This window comes from Ambystoma mexicanum, chromosome 9 (genome assembly GCF_040938575.1).
Source record: "Ambystoma mexicanum isolate Mex_15411 chromosome 9, UKY_AmexF1_1, whole genome shotgun sequence".
Lineage (NCBI taxonomy): Eukaryota > Metazoa > Chordata > Amphibia > Caudata > Ambystomatidae > Ambystoma > Ambystoma mexicanum.
Genome location: NC_090931.1, coordinates 954,083,466 through 954,103,296, shown reverse-complemented (window position 1 = coordinate 954,103,296; position 19,831 = coordinate 954,083,466). Strand labels below are relative to the sequence as shown.

The following is a 19,831-nucleotide window of genomic DNA, read 5'->3' as shown; positions in this document are numbered from 1 at the left end:
ACATGAGTCTGGTCTGAGCCCGGCAAAGGGAGAGCAATTGAAGATTTTGTGTTTAAGTGGGCCTGAGCCTGGCGGAGGGGGGCCTGGGGTGAACAGTGAATCACCCGAGAAGTTGTATAATTGAAAATCCTGAGAGGAAGGGAACGTTTATGTTTTGTCGTGTTGCATCAGGCCCTCTGAAATAAGAGACTTTGAATTACAAAGACTTTGGCACAGAAGGCCCTGATGTTGAAGTCTTGAACTGCATCCTCTTGCTAGAGATGGCAGCGTGTGCTTATCTCGAGTGTGCAGCTTTGTCCTGTGCTGAAAACATGGGGAAGGGAAGCCAACGGCTTGAATATCCTGGAAATCATTTCTTGAACACTTTCCTTTTGCATTACATTGTTTCCGACACTATTTGTATTTAGAAGTAAGGACTAGTAATAGGTTTATTAGTATAGGCCATTTTATTTTGACAAGACACCACTAGGACTTATTATTATTTGATGGTCGCTGCTTGCTCCCCTCTTTAGATTTAGGATTAAATAGGTGTTTTTTAAACCTAGTTGAAGTTCAATAAACACCCTTGAACTGTGATCACTTGTCTCTGTCTTATTGTTTGACACCATGCCTTCCTTACATGTAGTAACCCATTTTCCAATGTTCCACATGGCTTCCATTTTGCAGTTCCTAACTGGATCCACTTTCCCCAGCAACAGCCCAGCAGACTAGATGCTGCGCAACTCAAGGTTTTGAGAAAAAACATGTGGTGACCAAATGTTAATTAAAAGGCAGTTTTTCAAGCAGTGAGACTAAAAGAAACTAAGATATCAACTAATCCTTATGACTCGGAGGTAAGACACATGGACTACCTTTGAAGGCAGGATTTTGGGAGTACCCAGTGCACCCTCTCTACTAGGAGTAGAGGGAACCCCACTCTATGCTTTCCAAGCCAACCTTCAGAGAGGTTAGGTCTAATTATTCTGGGGAACCTCCCGAGGGCATGTCGGTTGGGGCTTAGCTCAGACACGAGCCAATGGAGAGGATATGGCTCACCAATAGGTCAGATGACAACTGATTGGTCGGAAAAGGCAAGGTAAGAGGGAAAGAGGAGAGACAGCTGCCCATGAAGCCTCTAGCTCAGTGATTCCGGCTAACCCCACATCAAATAAAATGATAACAGGCAAAATGAATCAAAGAGAAAAGGAAAGAGCAGGGAAGAAGAAGAAAGAAGTGTAGTCAAGAGTGAAGTGACCCCATAATGTGTATCCCTCACGCTAGGCTGGTGTCGATCACCCACAGCAATCAGAATGCAGCTGTGCAAGCCCTTACCATCCCCTGACAGTATCAACGCTGCCATCACTTGTCCTCACTCAAAGATCCCAGGCCAACCAACCTCCTTCATTCATTCATTCATTCCCACAGACACACAAAGCATTTTTTTGGATGGACAAAAATGTTTGCCATGTCTCAAGTATTTGTACTGGTCTCACCAAAAGTGTTTTGCTGGAAGAGGGTTGTTCAATTTCAGCAGGGGGCGCGGGGGGGGGGGAAGAATAAGACTTGAAAGGAAGCAAGCCGATTAGTTTTAACTGTAGAACAAGAATGTAGAAAGTAAAGCTAACTGAAGATGCAGCCTGGGTTCTTTAAGTGTCAAAGTTTTATAGTTGTATATATTGGAGTTTCGTAATGACTACTGTATCACCATCTGCCTCCACCCACCCTAACTGGGAAGGTTGAGGCACTGTAGCAATTGCGAAGAACTCCTCAGGCACTAAAACATTCATATTGAATGGGTGGTGGTGATAATTAAGCGATATGCAGTCGTGCAACTCAAGAGGGCATTGACCCTGCAACCTGTCACTTTTTGAAGTAAACCGGTAGCTCCTAGAAACTCACAAGGAAGAGGCTGCATCGTGAAGACACTGTTGAGATGAAATTTGACCCCATCAGGCTTAGGGTGTAGTGATCGTATGTTACAGTGACGCCACTTGATTGCCCCATTGCTTTGTAGCCCAAGATGCAGCAAAGCGTGGTCAGACTGTGGCTTGCGCCATGCACTAGTGTTGGAGGACCAGGGTGTGACATACTTCACTGTACATCAGTATGGAAAACGATTTAGTTGGCGACAAGTCCAGAACCCACAAACATTGTGCTGAGGACTTCCCTGCATGCAAAAACGTTGAGCAAACCCCTGTGCCGATTACGTCTCTAATATCCGTTAACCTTACAGCCAATCAATTAACTCATGTTCTGAATAAATTAAATTTAGATTCCACTAAACAATGAAAGTAATCCCCTTGTCATACATTTGAAGACATTCTTTTGTGCATTGACCTCTGCAATGAGCAAAACCTCTTTCTATGCCCCGACATACGCTTCACCCTAGCAGCCGTATTATGGCCCAATGCGATCTTTCTCAAAGCTCTTTAAATCAATGTAAATAAAGCAGGAAAGCAATTCGTATAGTACACGGCTACATCCACTTCTCTCAAATATAATGAATCATCAAAAAGACTGATTGTTTTTATGCTCACCAAGAATAGTGCATGGGACTTTCAATGCTATTAGTTCATCATTAATGTGAAATCAAGGACTACAAATAGCACGGATAGTATGATAAAATAGTATCATAACAAAACCACTTTGTTATCTGGAAACAGAACGGTAAATGTCAATATGAAACGGCAATTGTACCCCTCTAATGGTCCTGCTAGCACATAGGGCTAACACTGAAATATAATGTATTACCTTATGAATAGCACCCGATTGCCTGTGTAAATAAATGGGGATTCCATTAGTTAAAAATGGATGGTCATTTTGTTGGTTTCTAAAACTAGTTGGGTATAGATGCCTATACACTATGGTATAGTCTAGTCAATTGAAGTATCTTCACGATTTTTGGGTAATGTTTCCTAAAAAATAGTTTGGATAGCCTAGCTTACCCTGTTCAAGGTATGGCGTAGTGGTCTGATACCCGACGCTCTGGTTTGCTTTGTAACGAGAGCGGGAACGTTGGTTACACATTTTATGCTAACCTCCTTCACTGGCATGAAAGACAGAGTGCCAGCAACGGTAGCACTCAGTGTCAGCAACTTGGAGAGGCTCGTTGTTTGTATAAAAGTCTCAGTAACATAATAATGAGGTGCATGTGTTCTTGTAAGAGTATTATATGATATTTTGCAGAATTTGTCAAAACTAGTCAAAACACTGGTCTGATAGCGGTCCTCAGATTGGCATGGTAAGAAAAACAATGCTATGATATGCTTCTTTACTAAAACAGACAACGTTCTGTCAGTTGGACTTGCACTGGAAAGTGCTGCCATCTCAGAGTAACTTGTTTAATGTAAGAATTCTAATATTTCTGCACGTGTTGTGTTGACCTCTTTTACTGAGAAGGAGGAAGTGCTGTCAGTTGAACGTGCATTGTAGAGTACTGCCATCTTAGAGTAGTGTTTTAAGTGAACATGTAATATAATTTGCATGTGGAGAGCCCCACAGGAAGATAGTCTAGGGCTCCGGCATTGATATTTCCACCCCATTGAGCAGACCACCACTGTGGGAGAGACTAGATCTGGGAGTAGTAAGTTGACCATGCCTCTTGGGACCACACATGAGGCTGCACCCGAATCCAGGGTGCACTCTGGGGCACATGACTTGAAACCTGAGCTGCTGTTTGTGCAAAGAGAAGAGGGAGCGCGAGCCTGACCCGTGAGTGGAACAAGTGTTACTGATACCCAATCACTTCTACCTGAGAAAGGTGAGAGTAATTCAAACCTTTAATAGGCAGTGATGGTGCCACCCATTGCTTACTGATTCACTGTTTCCTGCTAGCAGTAACCTGCTTTACTAGTTGGGACCTATGGACATACAGTAATGACGGCCCCCAATGACAAATACTCTTGACAAAAGTATTTTTGGTGAACAGGTACTCATACCTAAGAGGGTGAACATTTAGCCCATTCGACTTGTGTCTGAGACTGAAGGGACTGTGTTCGGACTCATGTGTTTCAAGGGTTTTTTAGAGAGTCTGACTGTGTACCTCTGAGCTGCATGGATCCGATGTCAAAGGATAGTTGTAGTACAGGAAGAGGAGTGTATAACCATACTCTGCAGGTGTCAACGTGTCTGAAGAGGGCCACAAGAGCCAGTGGCCCAATATTGACAAAAGGTTGAAGGCTGCCACGGCAGCTGAATCCTGGCACACCAGGAAAACTGGGCTATCCTTTATAAGAGAGAAAGGCACCTTTAATCAGTTTCATTCCACTTGAAGAAGAACACCACTTTACTAGCGGTTGCATTAAGGTACATTTTGGGTTTGTTTCTATATGGAAAAGGTGCATGGAAATATGCTGAGATTGGAACGATTGAGAGACAGTGTTGTTCTTTTAGCGATACTCACGTGAAGTCTTTTTGCTGAAAATTATCCAGTTTCAGGCCGTCCATCCCCCCAGAGTGAGAGGAAGAATTTTCTCTAGTCTGCCTTTATATTGTAGGGTTCTAGAGTAGAATATTAACTCCTACGACTATCAGTTTTGAGACACTAATAGTTGGGATCATTACCTTGCACATTACCATCTTTCTCCCATTTTCAACTAAGTACTTAAGAAGATTTACCATTCAGGATTGTCCTGATTCTCTGAATACTACAATGCACCATTAATATTTTTAAATAGGTTAGCATGTCCAAAACGCAGGTTTGTAGTACATTAAAAAGCATTTAATATCGAAGTTAGAAATTATCCGATGAGGCTATTCAGTAACTGTATATTTCATACTTTATATGTTTCTATAAATCAATCTAGAAGTTAAGGGGTCGAAACCTCCTGAAGAAGGGTATTCACAAAAGGCGTTGAAGATTTTGCCAGAATGTGTTATTGCAGACCTCTAAAAGTGAATGGAATCGTGATTTGTGTTTATATTTGCATAATGCTAATTGATTTTTATCATTTGTCACATTTGTAAGTGATTTGTTCTAGATTCCGAGTGAAGCTTCTGCGCCAGCACAAGGTTATAACATCGGGTTTGTGGCATGTTCCTTTAAGAAAAGACTCTAGAACTTGTAGTTTTATTTTGCAGATTTACTGTTTATTACTCTTGCAAAAAAGAAAGTAAAAATAATAGTATTCCTAGAAGGCTCAATTTTTCAATAATAGCCATAGTCCTCAATATACAGAAATAAATGTAAGATAATTCATCCTGTGCTGGCACAGAAGCTTTGATCCATATCTAGAACAATATACATTTGATATTGGGCAGACAATATTTGGGGCTGCATTTTAAATACAGCAACACCTAAAACTGAGTAGATTTTTCCAAAGTTTTGTTATATGCCTGCAACTCTTTAGATTAGAATTGTAAGTATTGCCTGATGAATTTGTGTCTCCTGCGCTAGGTTGCATACATACATTTCCTGAGCAATTGATTGTTAAACAATTTATGTTCCGAATGCTATCAATGTATTCGAAGTGTTATTAAAACACTAACCTAAAGTACCTTTTTGAGTATTTTATATAGTGAAGTTAATTGCATAATATTCATTTTTAAAAGCTTTAACGGCACCCTGCTAGGGAAATGTAGTGGGCTCCCTTTCTCAACCCTTGGATGACCAGACCGCAGTGGCGACCAAGAGTACAGATGGGTGAAGGTATGGAGTACACACCTCGCCACTGAAGGAGGTTGCAATTGGCCCCAAGCGGATGGTGGTGCAAGGGATCAGTAACCCCCAGAGGATGGCCCTCCCAGGAAATCCGGTACCTTGAAGGTGCCACAGAGTTTTCTGCCTTTCCATCTGCCAGGGGTGGGGGAAGGGAGGTGGGAAGATGGGGCGGGGGGGTTTAAGTTTGTTATACAAAGTAAACCTTTCTGCACTAATCAATTGCAAGACCTCACAGTGCTGTAATGTTTGTCTATGCGTTGTACTTGTGCAAAGTAAAATAAAGATTTTTTTTAAAGATTTTAATTCGTTTGTCAATGTATTTTTTACAATTGTGACACTCTTATCGAAGGTATTGATTACTGCAAATGAGCGTAACACTGCTTCCGCAGAGAATTCTGTGGCACATTTATTTGCAACTGTCCTGGCACCCGCCTGTCACACATGTAAAAAATGTGTCAATGTCAGATGGTGGGTAGGAATGCCATTTGCAGGCACAAACTGGAGAGATCACAGCAGGAGTGGAGGGTGGATTCTCGAATCCTCCAAGAATCAGAGGAAATCAGGACAGGCACATGCCCCAGTCCTAGAGAATCAGTGAGAGCAGGGGCAGAAACAACTGGCATCAGAAGAGAGTTAAGCAAAACAATGAGATATACATATAAGACAAACCTACAACACGTAGCAGCATACATCATGGGCAATGTAAAGCTTGCTCACAGTGGAAGTCATGCCACAACACAAACAGGCACTGGGGCTCTGATGGCCAGAGAGACGTGCTTGGATGGGAAAAAATAGCAGACATAACAATCTCCCTAAAACTGTATTCTAAAATACCCTTCTTTCTAGATCACATCACAATTAAGAGTCAAGAGCAACTGTTGCATTTAAAAGACAATCCACACAAGTCATCAAGTAAACACCTGTAGAAGAAAACAGGTTGACAACATTCTTAAAAACTGACGATCAGAAATGGGACAATTCCAAATCAATCACAAAGTGAGGTTTTTTTTATTAAACTTTTCTTCATGCAAAATATATTACTCCATACAGTACCTGTGAAAATGTGGGTGGGGGAGGAGGTGGTGGTGGGGGAGGTGGAACAGGCATGATCTTCAAACGAGTCCTTCTATTTTGCTTTCACTACCTGTGAAGAGAAAGAAAAAAAACACGTGTGAGTTCATATATTTGTTTAATTCCACAGATGAACACGGGATATTTGGAGCTGGCTGCAGAGACCCTTGACTTCACACATGCAAAGATTCCATACCCACGCAGTATGAAAACAGGGCCACGCGCATGGGTCGTTGCGCATGCGCAAAGACGTCCAGTGTGCCAACATAAAGGCTCCGCGCTCGCCAAAACGCACCAGGAGACCCTCGGCATGCACTCTTATGGTGTCAAGGTAAGAATTGTTGCTAATCGCAGACCTTCCTCAAGTTTGCAACGTCCGATGCGACCACACACTTTGTGACAATATTCTGATTTGTAAACTATTGTTCGTGTACCAACACATCTGACAGAATAGCACTCGTCAGTACATGAACGTAAACAATTGCATATCCTGAAATCGCTATCTGCATAGATATCCCATACAGAAATGTCACCAATAGAGCAGGCAGTTTCAGTGTTATTTTGCAGTGCGGACTGACCGAGAAAAACAACTGCTTCTTGGGAATGACTCGGAGGGCCCCAGCCACAATTTTAGTACTTACACTCTGCAAGAATATTCAGGAAAATGAACCTAAAAATGAAAAGCCAAATAGCAATAACTGAGCATTGGAGGGTGATCATACTCACCGGCACTGCTCGGTGAGAGAACCGAAAGCACTACCTGCTGCACTGTGGCCTAATAAATTATGTCTTGCAATGGGTATCATTACAACGTAATCGTTTGATAGGTGCACATGGCTGTAGGCTGGAGCTTCAGAAAAGAAGCCTTTAAGTGCAACCACTGAGGGTGGGGAAGGCACAAGATCCTGTCCCACGTTACTCTAAGATGGCGGCACTTTACAGCACAGGTCTAACTGGCAGCACTTCGCCTGTGTCAGTAAAAAGGCATAGTATGGCGTTTGTTTTTTTACCATGCCATTCTAAGGAGCGCTATCAGACCGGTGTTTTGACAAATTCGGCCAATTTGCAAAATATCACACTCGTACAGGACCCAAAAAAATCCATCCAAATCATTCTGCCAGGCAGATTCCAAATGATGGTTTTCAACTTTCTATAAGTCTGTTAGAGGAAGAACCATATACACTAACAGTCCAACAAAGAAAGCATCTAATAGAGGGTGGTACAAGTACCTAAAATTTAAGTAGTAGTGCCTTATTTCAAAGAGGTTCACTTTCATTAGTGTAGAATATTGGGTCTACTTTTTGTGGTCCATTCATGTAAATATTATACTGGATGCTTTGCCTGGCTGGGTCCACATTTAGGCATTCAGTGAGGTGTACTGCACTTGATGACTCCATGTTGCCCTAACATCCCAAGTGTCCTGTCAGACAAGATCAGAAACCGTGAATGATTTCAAAGCATGAAGAAATGCCACCAACCCCAAAATGCTACTGTGGACTAAATTGTCTAGATGTGAACACAATCCAGGAGATGTCAGTGGTATATGTTGTTGCCACACAACCGAAATAAAATCAATCAGTGGCAGTTGAATCGAAAAGGTAAGATAGTGATGTCCTTTGAATGTGGTTCTTGTTGGTGGGCACATTAGGTGGACTGCAAGTCTCTCACTGCGAGCCGTTTACGGATAGCAGTGTTCTTCAAGTATGACTCGATGGAGTCCACTTTATTCCAGTCTCCGTCAAAGGATTTAGCTGGGATGACCGCCAAGAGCCTACCTTTTAGGGAGAGACAATCATCCAAAATGCTCTGTTGCCGAGTGGCAAGGGCCGCTAGAGAGATGATTGCTTGACTGAAGTGGGTGGCAAATTAAGTTTTAACATGCCACATTGTAGTGGCTTTGCCTAAACAACCAAACACACATTTCTGTTCGGCGGCCAGCTCGAAGGCCATTCTAAGGCCTGTTGGGTGCCTGCAAACCCCCCACTCCACCCTTCTTCATCGTGGGGCGAGGGCAGGAGCCCCCCCCAGCACCCCCAGCCCAGCAGAGGATCCACGCGCCGAGCGGGCAACTCGGACAGGGCCTGCCTGACCCTGTCCCCACACGGCGCCTGACTCGCCCATGCCGGGCGCAGCGCGGCGTGAAACCGAGGCTGAGCCTCAATTTCATCAGCTGGATCCGCCGGCAGGCGGATTACGCCGGCGGCCAGCTCGAAGGCCATTCTAAGGCCTGTTGGGTGCCTGCAAACCCCCCACTCCACCCTTCTTCATCGTGGGGCGAGGGCAGGAGCCCCCCCAGCCCAGCAGAGGATCCACGCGCCGAGCGGGCAACTCGGACAGGGCCTGCCTGACCCTGTCCCCACACGGCGCCTGACTCGCCCATGCCGGGCGCAGCGCGGCGTGAAACCGAGGCTGAGCCTCAATTTCATCAGCTGGATCCGCCGGCAGGCGGATTACGCCGGCGGCCAGCTCGAAGGCCATTCTAAGGCCTGTTGGGTGCCTGTTTCGTGCCGATTCTGCCTCTGCCAGTCCCCCTGGCCCATTAACGAAAGCACCAGCATGAAGGTCCTGCTTCCACAGGTCCACTCCCGAGTGCCTACCAGTGACTTAGACTATCGGGTAAGACCACTACCTGTTTAATAAGTGCACCTAACGTTTCCAAGCTGCCCAGTCAAGTTGCCACTGGCCCTTAATACTTTGGTCACTGCAGCCATCTATCCACCATCCACTATCCACCACACAACCGATCTGCATGTGAGTAATGCCCCTGATTCCGAATGCCTGCATTTGCACGCCCTGAACTATCCAGACCTAAGCAATGCCTTCTTGAATCATGAGTGCATGCACTGTCTGTTTGTGGACCTCCATAGTCAACTATGTTTGAGCAATGCCTCTCTGAGTCATTGATTGCCTGCACTGCCTAGCCTGTCACACCTGAGTATTGCCTCCTTGAGCCATTGATTGCCTGCACTGCCTAGCCTGTCACACCTGAGTATTGCCTCCTTGAGCCATTGATTGCCTGCACTGCCTAGCCTGTCACACCTGAGTATTGCCTCCTTGAGCCATTAATTGCCTGCACTGCCTAGCCTGTCACACCTGAGTATTGCCTCCTTGAGCCATTAATTGCCTGCACTGCCTAGCCTGTCACACCTGAGTATTGCATCCTGAGCCATTGACTGCTTGTACTGCCTAGCCTGTCACACCTGAGTATTGCATCATTGAGCCATTGATTGCCTGTACTGCCTAGTCTGTAATTACTAACGTGGTACCTTAGACAGGTTACCTCCATACAATTATGTATCTACCAGCTATTTACACAACCTTACTGAGGACTATCCTACAACTACTCACCATGCCGAATTCCAACGCATGTAACTCCTTGCCACCTCTTAAGCCCACAGTACACCCCAACACTAACCTTCCTGACTCCTATGTATGCTCGAGTCATGAGCCCCTTGTGATATCGCACCCATGCGACACTCCCTGTAGGAACTTAAGACTCCGTGCTAGACTCTCGAAATTGCATGAACCCACCCGCAGATCCCTGCCCTCTAGCAACATCAAAACCAACCTCAAGCAAACTGGCAAACCGTGTTATACCGGACAACCTTTACAACCTATTCCAACTCAATGCAATATCTTAAACACACCTAATATGTCCACTACCCCACCTCTTCAAGCCACAGAGGTCACTAAAACCCCAACTATTGTGGGAGCACTCCTCAACGTGAGATCGCTTGTTGCCCATGCCCTAGACATTGCCGACATAATAATAGAAGGCAACCTTGATTTTCTCGCTGTCACTGAGACCTGGCTACATAATGCAGCAGGACCAGCGCTCATGCTAGCCATCTCTGATAGCTATACGATAGCTAGACACGACCGAGTAGGAGCTAGAGGTGGCGGCATTGCGATAATCTCTAAAATAAGCCTCTCTCTTAGACTAGTACCCACCCAATCGATTCATTCTTGTGAGACGCTATCGGCTAAACTCCAACTAAATAATAACCAAACCCTTATCATCCACCTCCTATATAGACCTCCTGGTCCATTAGGCACTTTCGAAGATGACCTCCACATCTTACTTACAAATAACCTTAAACCTTGCTCTCAATCGATCCTTCTTGGGGACTTTAACTTAGGCCTCCATGATACTACAGATACTAATGCTACACTGGTAGCCAATTCCATTCACTCACTCGGCTTAACTCAAAGAGTTGATAAGCCTACGCATCTGAAGGGAAGAACCTTGGACTGGATAGCTGACTGTAACTGTACAACGACTATCTCATCTATAATGCCCCTACCCTGGACAGACCATTCCCTGGTGTCCTTTAATTTAGTTACCGCCAGACCCAACCCCACGGCCCCCCCACCAGCACCTTCTTGCTTAACAAGAAATAAAAAATGCATCACCCTAGAGAAAGTAATCCCAGCTATATTACCAACCCTTAATGCGCTATCAGAGAACCTAAACCCCAGTATCCTAGTGCAAGAATTTAACTCCATCATGCTCACTACCTTAGACAAAGTGGCCCCTCTCAAGCTTAGACCGAGTAAGCCGAAAGCTCATCTAAACAAATGGTTTACTCCACAGTTAAAAGATTTACGTATCTTAAAAAGAAAGAGTGAAACCGCTTGGAGGCTTTGCCCATCAGCGGACAACAAAGCCAAACGTTCCACTCTCTCCTCACTGTATAAAAAAGAAGTCTGCCAGGCAAAACGTAATTCATATGATGACCGCATAGCGAAATCCAACTCCAGTATGAAAGAGCTCTTCTCGATTCTAAAGGAACTTGAGTCCCCCATTGCCATTCAGGACACCTGCACCAAGGACAAACCTTGGTGTACGGATATCCAGCAAGCCCTTACCAATAAAATCATCACACTCCAAAATAAAATCAAGCAAAAAAAAAATGCACTCAAAATTCAGGATCCGCCTCATACCAAGAACTCATTGGGGCATAGTAACACCTTCCACTTCTCCAAAATGACCACCCTGGAAGTAGAAAAAGTTATCCTGTCGCTTAAACCTTCAAACTGTAAAGGTGACATCTGCCCAGCACAGCTGATAAAAGACGCTGCCAGAGAATTATCCCCCTTTATTGCTAAACTGATCAACGCTTCCTTCGCTTCAGGTACGATCCCGGCCAACCTTAAACAGTCCTGGGTTCTCCCTCTCCTAAAGAAGCAGACATTAGACCCTCTCATCCCTACTAACTACCGCCCTATCACGACGGTACCGTTTCTCCTCAAGATTCTGGATAAAGCTGCCTATATCCAAATTCAAAGGCACCTGGAACTACACAACCTATTAGGAGAAAGACAATCGGGCTTCCGACCCCTACACGGAACAGAAACTGCCCTTATAGACTTGAAGTCCCAAATCGATGAGCTAAGAGACAAAGGGAGAACAGTACTCCTACTACTCCTAGACCTCTCACCGGCCTTTGATTTGGTGGATCACAGAGTCCTCTGTAGCCACCTGGACTCCGCCGCTCATTTCTCGGCAGAAGCTATTGGATGGATCAAGTCTTTCCTGAGCGAGAGAACGATGCGAGTCTTCTCTCCCTCCACGGAGGCAGATCCCACCCCGATCTCGTGTGGTGTCCCTCAGGGCTCCTGCGTATCCCCAACTCTATACAACATTTTCACCAAGCCATTGTTCGACGATCTGGATCATCTTGGTATCACCTATACTAACTACGCAGATGATACACAGATCCTCCTCCCGCTTTCTGGGGATCATGCTAAGGACACGGAATTGGTGAACAAGGTATACCTTATCATCCAGGCATGGATGGCCACTCACGGCCTTTGTCTAAACGATGATAAGACAGAGTTGATCATCTTAGGTACCCGAGCCAATATCAAAAAACTAGGACAGGAATTTGCCTCCTTCAACATAGACGGGAACATCATCCAAGTATCCAAGGATGTTAAAACCCTGGGATTCTATCTTGATTCTACCCTATCTTTTGACAAACAGCTAAAATCCCTTGCCTCCTCCACGGCCTACACGTGCAAACTGATTAGAGCCAGTAAACCTTTCCTCTCCAACAAGAGTTGTCTAATCCTGGCCAGAGCCTTAATTCTTTCCAGAGTAGATTATTGTAATGCCCTATACTCTGGAGCTAATAAAAAAATAACCCAGAGACTACAAACATTACAAAATAATGCCTTGAGAGCGGCACTAGGCATTAACAAACAGTCCCATATCTCGTCCACCAGACGACATCACAACTGGCTGTCTACAGAGAACAAAATAAAACTCAAGATGCTATCCTTGACCCACAAAGCCCTCAATAACTCTGCCCCTAGTTACTTGTCTGACAAACTCCATAGGAGAACATCTTCCAGACCCACCAGAGCTGGTAACTTCAACTGTTTGACAATACCGAACTTTAGACTGAACACTATCGGAGGAAACAGTTTCCCAGTAAAGGCGGCTAAAACTTGGAATTCTCTACCACAAGACCTGAGAGCAGACATGCCCTACCGTTGCTTCAGGAAAAAAGTTATTCAACTCCTCACCTCGACTGACCTTTGCTGACCGGGGGCTCCTACTTCCTACGAGCATCTTGACCCCCTTGAACCTGCATACTTGCTGTAATTACTGTATGCCTGATCTGTCTAACCCAATGCAATTTTAATGTACATTTTGCCATGATGTAACCTGTAAGTTTCGTATTTCCTTGCCACTGCGCCCTGTTACCCCTGGGTCTGGCGCGCATAAAAAGTGAATAAAACAAACAAACAAACAAACAATGAGCAACTACATTTACACTGATGCCTATTAATTGCCAGCCATGCTCCAGTAATATCAAATACTAAAAGATGCCCCAGCCAATCTTTTATCATTTCAGGATTCAAGGCAGGAGAGTAGACAATGCAAGCTACACTCCCAAAAACATGCATGTTTTAAGTCTGAAAAACAGCAAAAGATCTCTTTTATACAACTGCCTCTTTATTTTCCTCCCTGCTCCAATGGCTGCAAGGTTTTGATGATTCGAGCCAATACGTAAACCCAGTATGAAATGACATTAAATGTCATTATCTAGAAATTCGCCTGATAGCACTTTGGGCTCTGAGGTAAGGTTCACTCAGCAAGTGCATTCCTGCAATACCATGTTTCGGAGCAAACTTTGCCATTTCTTTTTGACTGTTCAGTTACTACTGAATGCACTTCTTGATCAGAGGAGCCTGCCCTTTCGCACAAGGGGGCTCAATTATGCCTCTTGGCTTCTTACAGGAGCCATGAAGACCGAAAGCACCTCTTCCTCTTAAGAAAAGTTCATCTGCCGCTCGATCATGGGTGAACCTATTAAAATTGAAATTAGTGCTTACCCTCCAAAATTCCTTATGAACATCACCCTCCTTATTTTCTTCAATGTTTTAATGCACTGAAGAAATTCATACCTCATTTCAAATGGCAAACAATTATTGCATTTGATAATCGTATAAGTCACACTTTCATAGGTACCTAAAGTAAATTCCTTCCCAGGGATCTCTCTTTAATTCTCAATTCCAAAGTACGCAATAATCACCAATTACCATCTGGCCATTGGCTCTGAAACGTAAGGAACACCAAAGTGGTCTTTTTCTATGGAGAGGAAGTCTTTTGGGCATGGTCTACTTCCAAGGCACTATGAGGGAGCTGCTGGTTAGTCCCATATGCCCCTGGCGTTCATTAACCATTAAACACATTAAACATATTCATTGATATACCAGAACTAAGCCAATGGGCGAGATCAACAGAGTCATTCTATTGAGGGAATGTCATTGCAATTTGAGATTTCCAGTGACAATGAAGGAACAATCAGGTGGAGATTGCAGGAATACCTGTGGTAATCCGCTGGCGTAATCTGGCTATTTATAAGAACAATTAGGCTTCAGAAAAACATTGACCACGACAGAGGCCTGCATGGTGCAACCAGTTTGCTCAGTGGACTCAGGTAACCGGCTGAAACAAAGTGGGCATAATGAAAGCTCAAGGAATTCCAAGGACCTCCAACTTCACACCTGAGAAACTGTGCTAAACGCCACCTTCTATCTGTTTACATTGCAGAGCAGCTGCTGGTTTAAGAGATACAAACCTACTCTGAATAAGGAAGGATCAAAATGAGGCTTTGTTGGCCAGGAGCAGAAAGCAGTTCCTAGGTATCGGGCATCCCCACGTTGGGCAGGAGCTACGTCTGGGGGACCAGGAGCTAGCACACAGTGCACAGCAAATCTAACTGGTGCATAAGATGCAAACTGTAACTTTGTATCCATTTATATATTATCACATATGCTGTAGATGTATTTTAGGTGTGTCATTCTCCTTTATACACATTCACAAACCTACACAGTTAATATTACATAACTATGTTTGTATGGCAGTACATGCCTGGGGAGTCAAAAGTTGCTATTGGTAGCTATTGGTTTAAACCGAACAAGGCTCCTCTTGGCTATAACCAGGAGCTAAATGGCTCCCTGCTCTTGGCAATGTCACCCTGAATCAGAGTTCCGCTCACCCACGTCTCCGACAAAACTGGAATTTCCAAATCTTCCAATAACTTTCATAAAATCCCAAAAATTTTAATGATACTCTGTAACAATCTAGGCGATACAAGTAAGGGAACTTTACAGCCAGCCAATAACTATTATCAAAGTTCAAATAAAGTAATACATCCAATCTTACCATTTCCCAATAAGGGATCACCTACCAACTAAGAGCTCAGTAATCCATTGCAAACCCAAAGCAGTTTAGATAAATTAAAGTTCACAAACGAGTTAATCATTTTTGCATAAACAATGTGTCAAAAGGACTGAACAGCATACAGTGGATTTGTGATTGCTTTTAAATATACTGAAGTACGTGCCTATAGAACTAACCTTTTAGTAAAAACCTCCCTGTATATGATTGTAACAATGCCCTTCTGACTCCAGAATATTGCCTATTCTAAAGAGCTAGGGTGGATTACCCGCCTGCAACATGGCCATCATAAAATGTGCCTTTTTCCACTGCACTGTTTATTGTTTTCCGAAAAGCAGGACAAAAGATTGAAAAAGATTCTCCCAGTGGTAATGTAAATATCGGGATCCTTTCTTTATTACTAGGGTTGAAATCATTTTTAGGCCCTTAAACCGACATGTAGGCTCCACCTAATTCTCTTTGCTATTTCTATCAATCCTAAGGCGCAAGACTTGCCCTTTTGCTTCTTTTGCCCCACTGACCACAAGAGTGACCCGTTAAGGTTTCTGAATGAGTCCATGTCACAAGAGATATCCTATAACATTCCAAGGCTTTGCCTTTACTTTAGTTTTACTTAAGTCCTCCTTATTTCATTGAATGGACCCAAAACTACAAGCCCCAGAACAAATAGTTGGGGAAATGAAAGACAAGCATTGGAGCATGGTGTTCCAGATGACATGGAGTCATCTGGTAACCCAATCTAGAGCATGTGCTACTGCCCCATATCCAGGTCTAGGACTTCCAAAGTAGTGTTACAGTTACAAATAAAGGACCTTTACAAATGGAGAGCAAATACACATATGTAAAAGGTGTGCTCAAAAAGAGCGTATCCATAATACGGAGCATCTGAGCCAATGCTAGCGAGCCCCAACATAGGGTTAACACCCTCCTAGGTTGTTATAATGAATGAACTTTACCCTTTTGTTGTTACAGACCAATCCCTCATGTATTCTCTTAGCACCAACTGGTCCATCCTTACCAGGGAACTCTCCTCAATGGAACCTACTTGGTACATATCTTCTGACCATTGTGTTTATTACTTTAGAGTTTCAATAATTTGCAAGTTAATGCGCATTAAGATACCAATCATCTTCAAGCGATTGTATCGCCACTATTTATTGTCAATCTAAACAGGGCCGGCGGGCCTGTTTTCATGATCTCAATGATGTACTTTATATGCACCTGTGTGGGTCATTTAATGAGTTTTGGGCCTCTGCCCCTCACTCCTCACAGGAGTGGATTAGATATGTAACTTGCACGACTTACGTGCTTACGAGTTGGGGGACTTATTTGGATCTGGGTTGCCTTGCAACTTTCTTTTAATAGCGCCAAGGGTGGGCAGTGTTGCCTTAACAGGCTGGATAACAACGGTTTAAGAATATATGTTGATGGCAATAGCAGGTGCCTTTTTACTGTTCTAGTACATGCTGTTGTGTTACTTTAGAGCAGAGCTGGTTCTATTCCAAGATGGCGCCTGGAATTACACTGTTAAAGACTTCCGGTAACGCGCTACGTTCAGGATTATAATCCAAGACGATCGCACAGAACCTTGAAGGTCTAGGAGTTATGCCACAAATTTGACTACTACAGGTAAGCGCGGCCCATTTTTAAGCCAATTAATTGTGCTGACATTATGCCCAACGTGGCACGAACATACATAATCCTTGTTCCTATATTTTTATATTTCAGTCTCATAATCCGTATTTACCCCACTGGGGGCTCTGTAAGCCTTTTCTATAACACATTTAGGTGCCTGAGCTGGTGATGGGGGGGCTTTTTACTCTCACTGGGCGGGTCATCCATTCAACAACAATTCTTAAATTGTTTTTCAGAATGTAATTTTTCTCAAGGACGACATACTGTCCTTTCCATTCAGAGTTGATTAGCGGGTATGTCTGGTTTACATTGCATCAGTTTGGGGATAGGGTTCCGAACGGGTAAACTGCCACCGCCCCTTTTTCTTTAAGCACCAGTTGGTTTCAGACCAGAGTTATTTAAGTATAGTTCCTCTTGACAGGTCCTCTATTGAGCCAACAGGCACTTATTCCGCCACTTTAACTCAACGCTAGACAGATAAGTATGGGCTAATGATCCACATTGGTAGGCATGCAGGGATACATAATCGGTTATTGCTTGGAATTGTTCACTCTACCATGCATGCTAGATGAAACAGATTTTACACAACTCCATTTTATTAGCTATCTTTCATATAGGTATACAGTATATAGGTACTTTTGGTTATTATGTGGTTGCAGGGGCACCTCCTCCAGGCATGTTTATGCGTGGTCACTCTTGGGCGCGGCAATGGCTCAGATGTGAAACTATTTGCAGCTATTAGGCACTTCATTTTTTCAAATGGTTTATTTCAATTGGTCTAATGTGTTTTTCAGTGTGATTTTCTTTCCTTGTACTCTTCTGTCTGGATCCACGTTGTTTTTGTATCCCAGTTTTGTTTTGTTTTTGTTTTATATTGTGTCTTATCTTGGATCAATATTGTTCAATTATATCGTGGGATTTTCACCTCCATTTTATTATTGTCATTCATAATGGTTTATCCATGGTGGTCATCATTTTTGTGTCTCTGTGTTAACTATTGCATTGTGAATATGTTATCGTGTTTGAACATACCTTGGTAGAAAATCGTGAGGTCATAACAAGTGTCGGCTGTTTTTCTTTTGGTCGATTAAATAGATCTCTTTAACAGTCAACATATCTGTGCAGTGTGATCGTGTTTTGCTTAAATTCTTGCAAATTTAATCCTTTAGATCCTTTTTCGCACAATCACTTGCAGCAGATACTTTCAACTGTATATCCAACTCCTCTTCTAAAAGCAGTGACCAGCGCAGCAGGTTCAAGTCTAACTGCCCCAGATGTGTGTATTGTTCAATTAAAACAATGTATTAGAGAAGACTGTTGTTTCTCAAGGGCACTACTTTAAAAATTGCAAAAAGCTAAAGTAGGATAGGTAAGGAAGGAAATAATACTGTAGCACAGTGACCCAGGAGTCGAATGTGTACCTTCTACTGGATTTCATGTCTTGTCGCCTTGGTTAATCACAGTATGACACACGTGTACTAATGTCAATAAATATGTCACAGGGGGTCTCTCAGAGCAACTCCTGTGCTGTCCAGGTGCTGATGCTGCATCATACAAAAGATTTGAGACTTCTCACATCAAATGCACGTCAAGCAAAAATGTCAAAAAAGGCACCAGAGAAGCATTCCAATTGAAAACAAAATACCACTGTCACTGAAGTGGTACTCAAACTATATATTGTCCATTACACAGAGGGGTTTCCATGCAGGAAAGAAGCAGCAAGTTCTAGAAAACACCAAGGCCATTGGTAAAACTTTTCAAAATGCCTTGTCCCCCAGAGATTGTAAGCTAAGCCCGGGGTTCTAGTTACTTCTCGGTATCGTGAGACTTACAAAAAGCAGCAAAGGCATCTTACATAATTTCTCCACTGACTTTTGAGAATCTGAGTGATCTATTACAATTGGTGAATTTCTGAAAACCAGGGATGAGCACTGCAATAAATATATATTCCCTTTTCCAGGAGACTGATGGGGATGTACCGAAGACCTTCAGCTCCAGGCAGCTTTCCCCCGCCTCACTTATAACTGAACAACAACTGCAAATGACAATAGGGAGCGACGGAGAAGAAGAGGTTTCCCTTGCTGGACAATGGCCAGCAGACATGCCCAGATTAAGCCGAGAACATGGGGAATATCATTATCCATTTGCCATTAGTGCCAGCCAAAGTGAATGCTGAAATGTATTTCTAGCCAGGACATAATAGCCCTCTTCTCAATTTTTGTAGAAAATTTGATGAAGCAATTATATCAAGGTATTTTTAGGTTAATGTCAAGGACATCCCTTTTAAAGTAATTTTTGTTTAGCCATCTTGACCTCAGTACACAATAAAATGGGAATTCTTCAGACGGTAAACAGCAATAAAGAGACACTATTGTTGTCATCTAAATTACTGTATCAATAACTAAAAGACTGGAAAGGAGCTGGTGTGTGGGTGGGTATTTATGTGTTCCAAAATTTGAAGTGAATGATGCAGGTTTAAATGTTTTCATAACAAAACATGTTCCCCCATTCCCTTACTATATATATTTCTTTCTATGTGTTGTATACATCTAAAGCACAACCATCACAGCATGGGCATCATGGCACAATAGAGGCAGAGCAACACAGTTTAATGAGTGGAAAATAACTAGTCTATGGGAAAAAGCAAATGTTTTTAAAAAAATTCTGGATACAATAAGATCTGATGTTTGGTGGAGACCCCCTAAGCAAGTAGTTCGATAGAGGAGGTGCCTGATGTAAAAGCAGTTTGACCTCCAAGATGGTTTAGTCAAAATGGAGGGAGAACCAGACCA

At 43.3% G+C, this 19,831-nt stretch overlaps 1 protein-coding gene across 9 annotated transcripts in view; it reads right to left on the bottom strand.

Moving 5' to 3' along the window:
- Positions 1 to 19,831, bottom strand: part of WIPF1 (WAS/WASL interacting protein family member 1) — a 906,211-nt gene that overhangs the window by 221,756 nt on the left and 664,624 nt on the right. For all 9 annotated transcript variants that reach the window (XM_069616149.1, XM_069616153.1, XM_069616147.1 and 6 more), the window contains one exon: positions 6,692 to 6,782. In XM_069616149.1, the coding sequence (XP_069472250.1) occupies positions 6,692 to 6,745 (54 nt within the window). In that variant the 5' untranslated portion in view covers positions 6,746 to 6,782. The remainder of the gene's footprint in view (positions 1 to 6,691; positions 6,783 to 19,831) is intronic.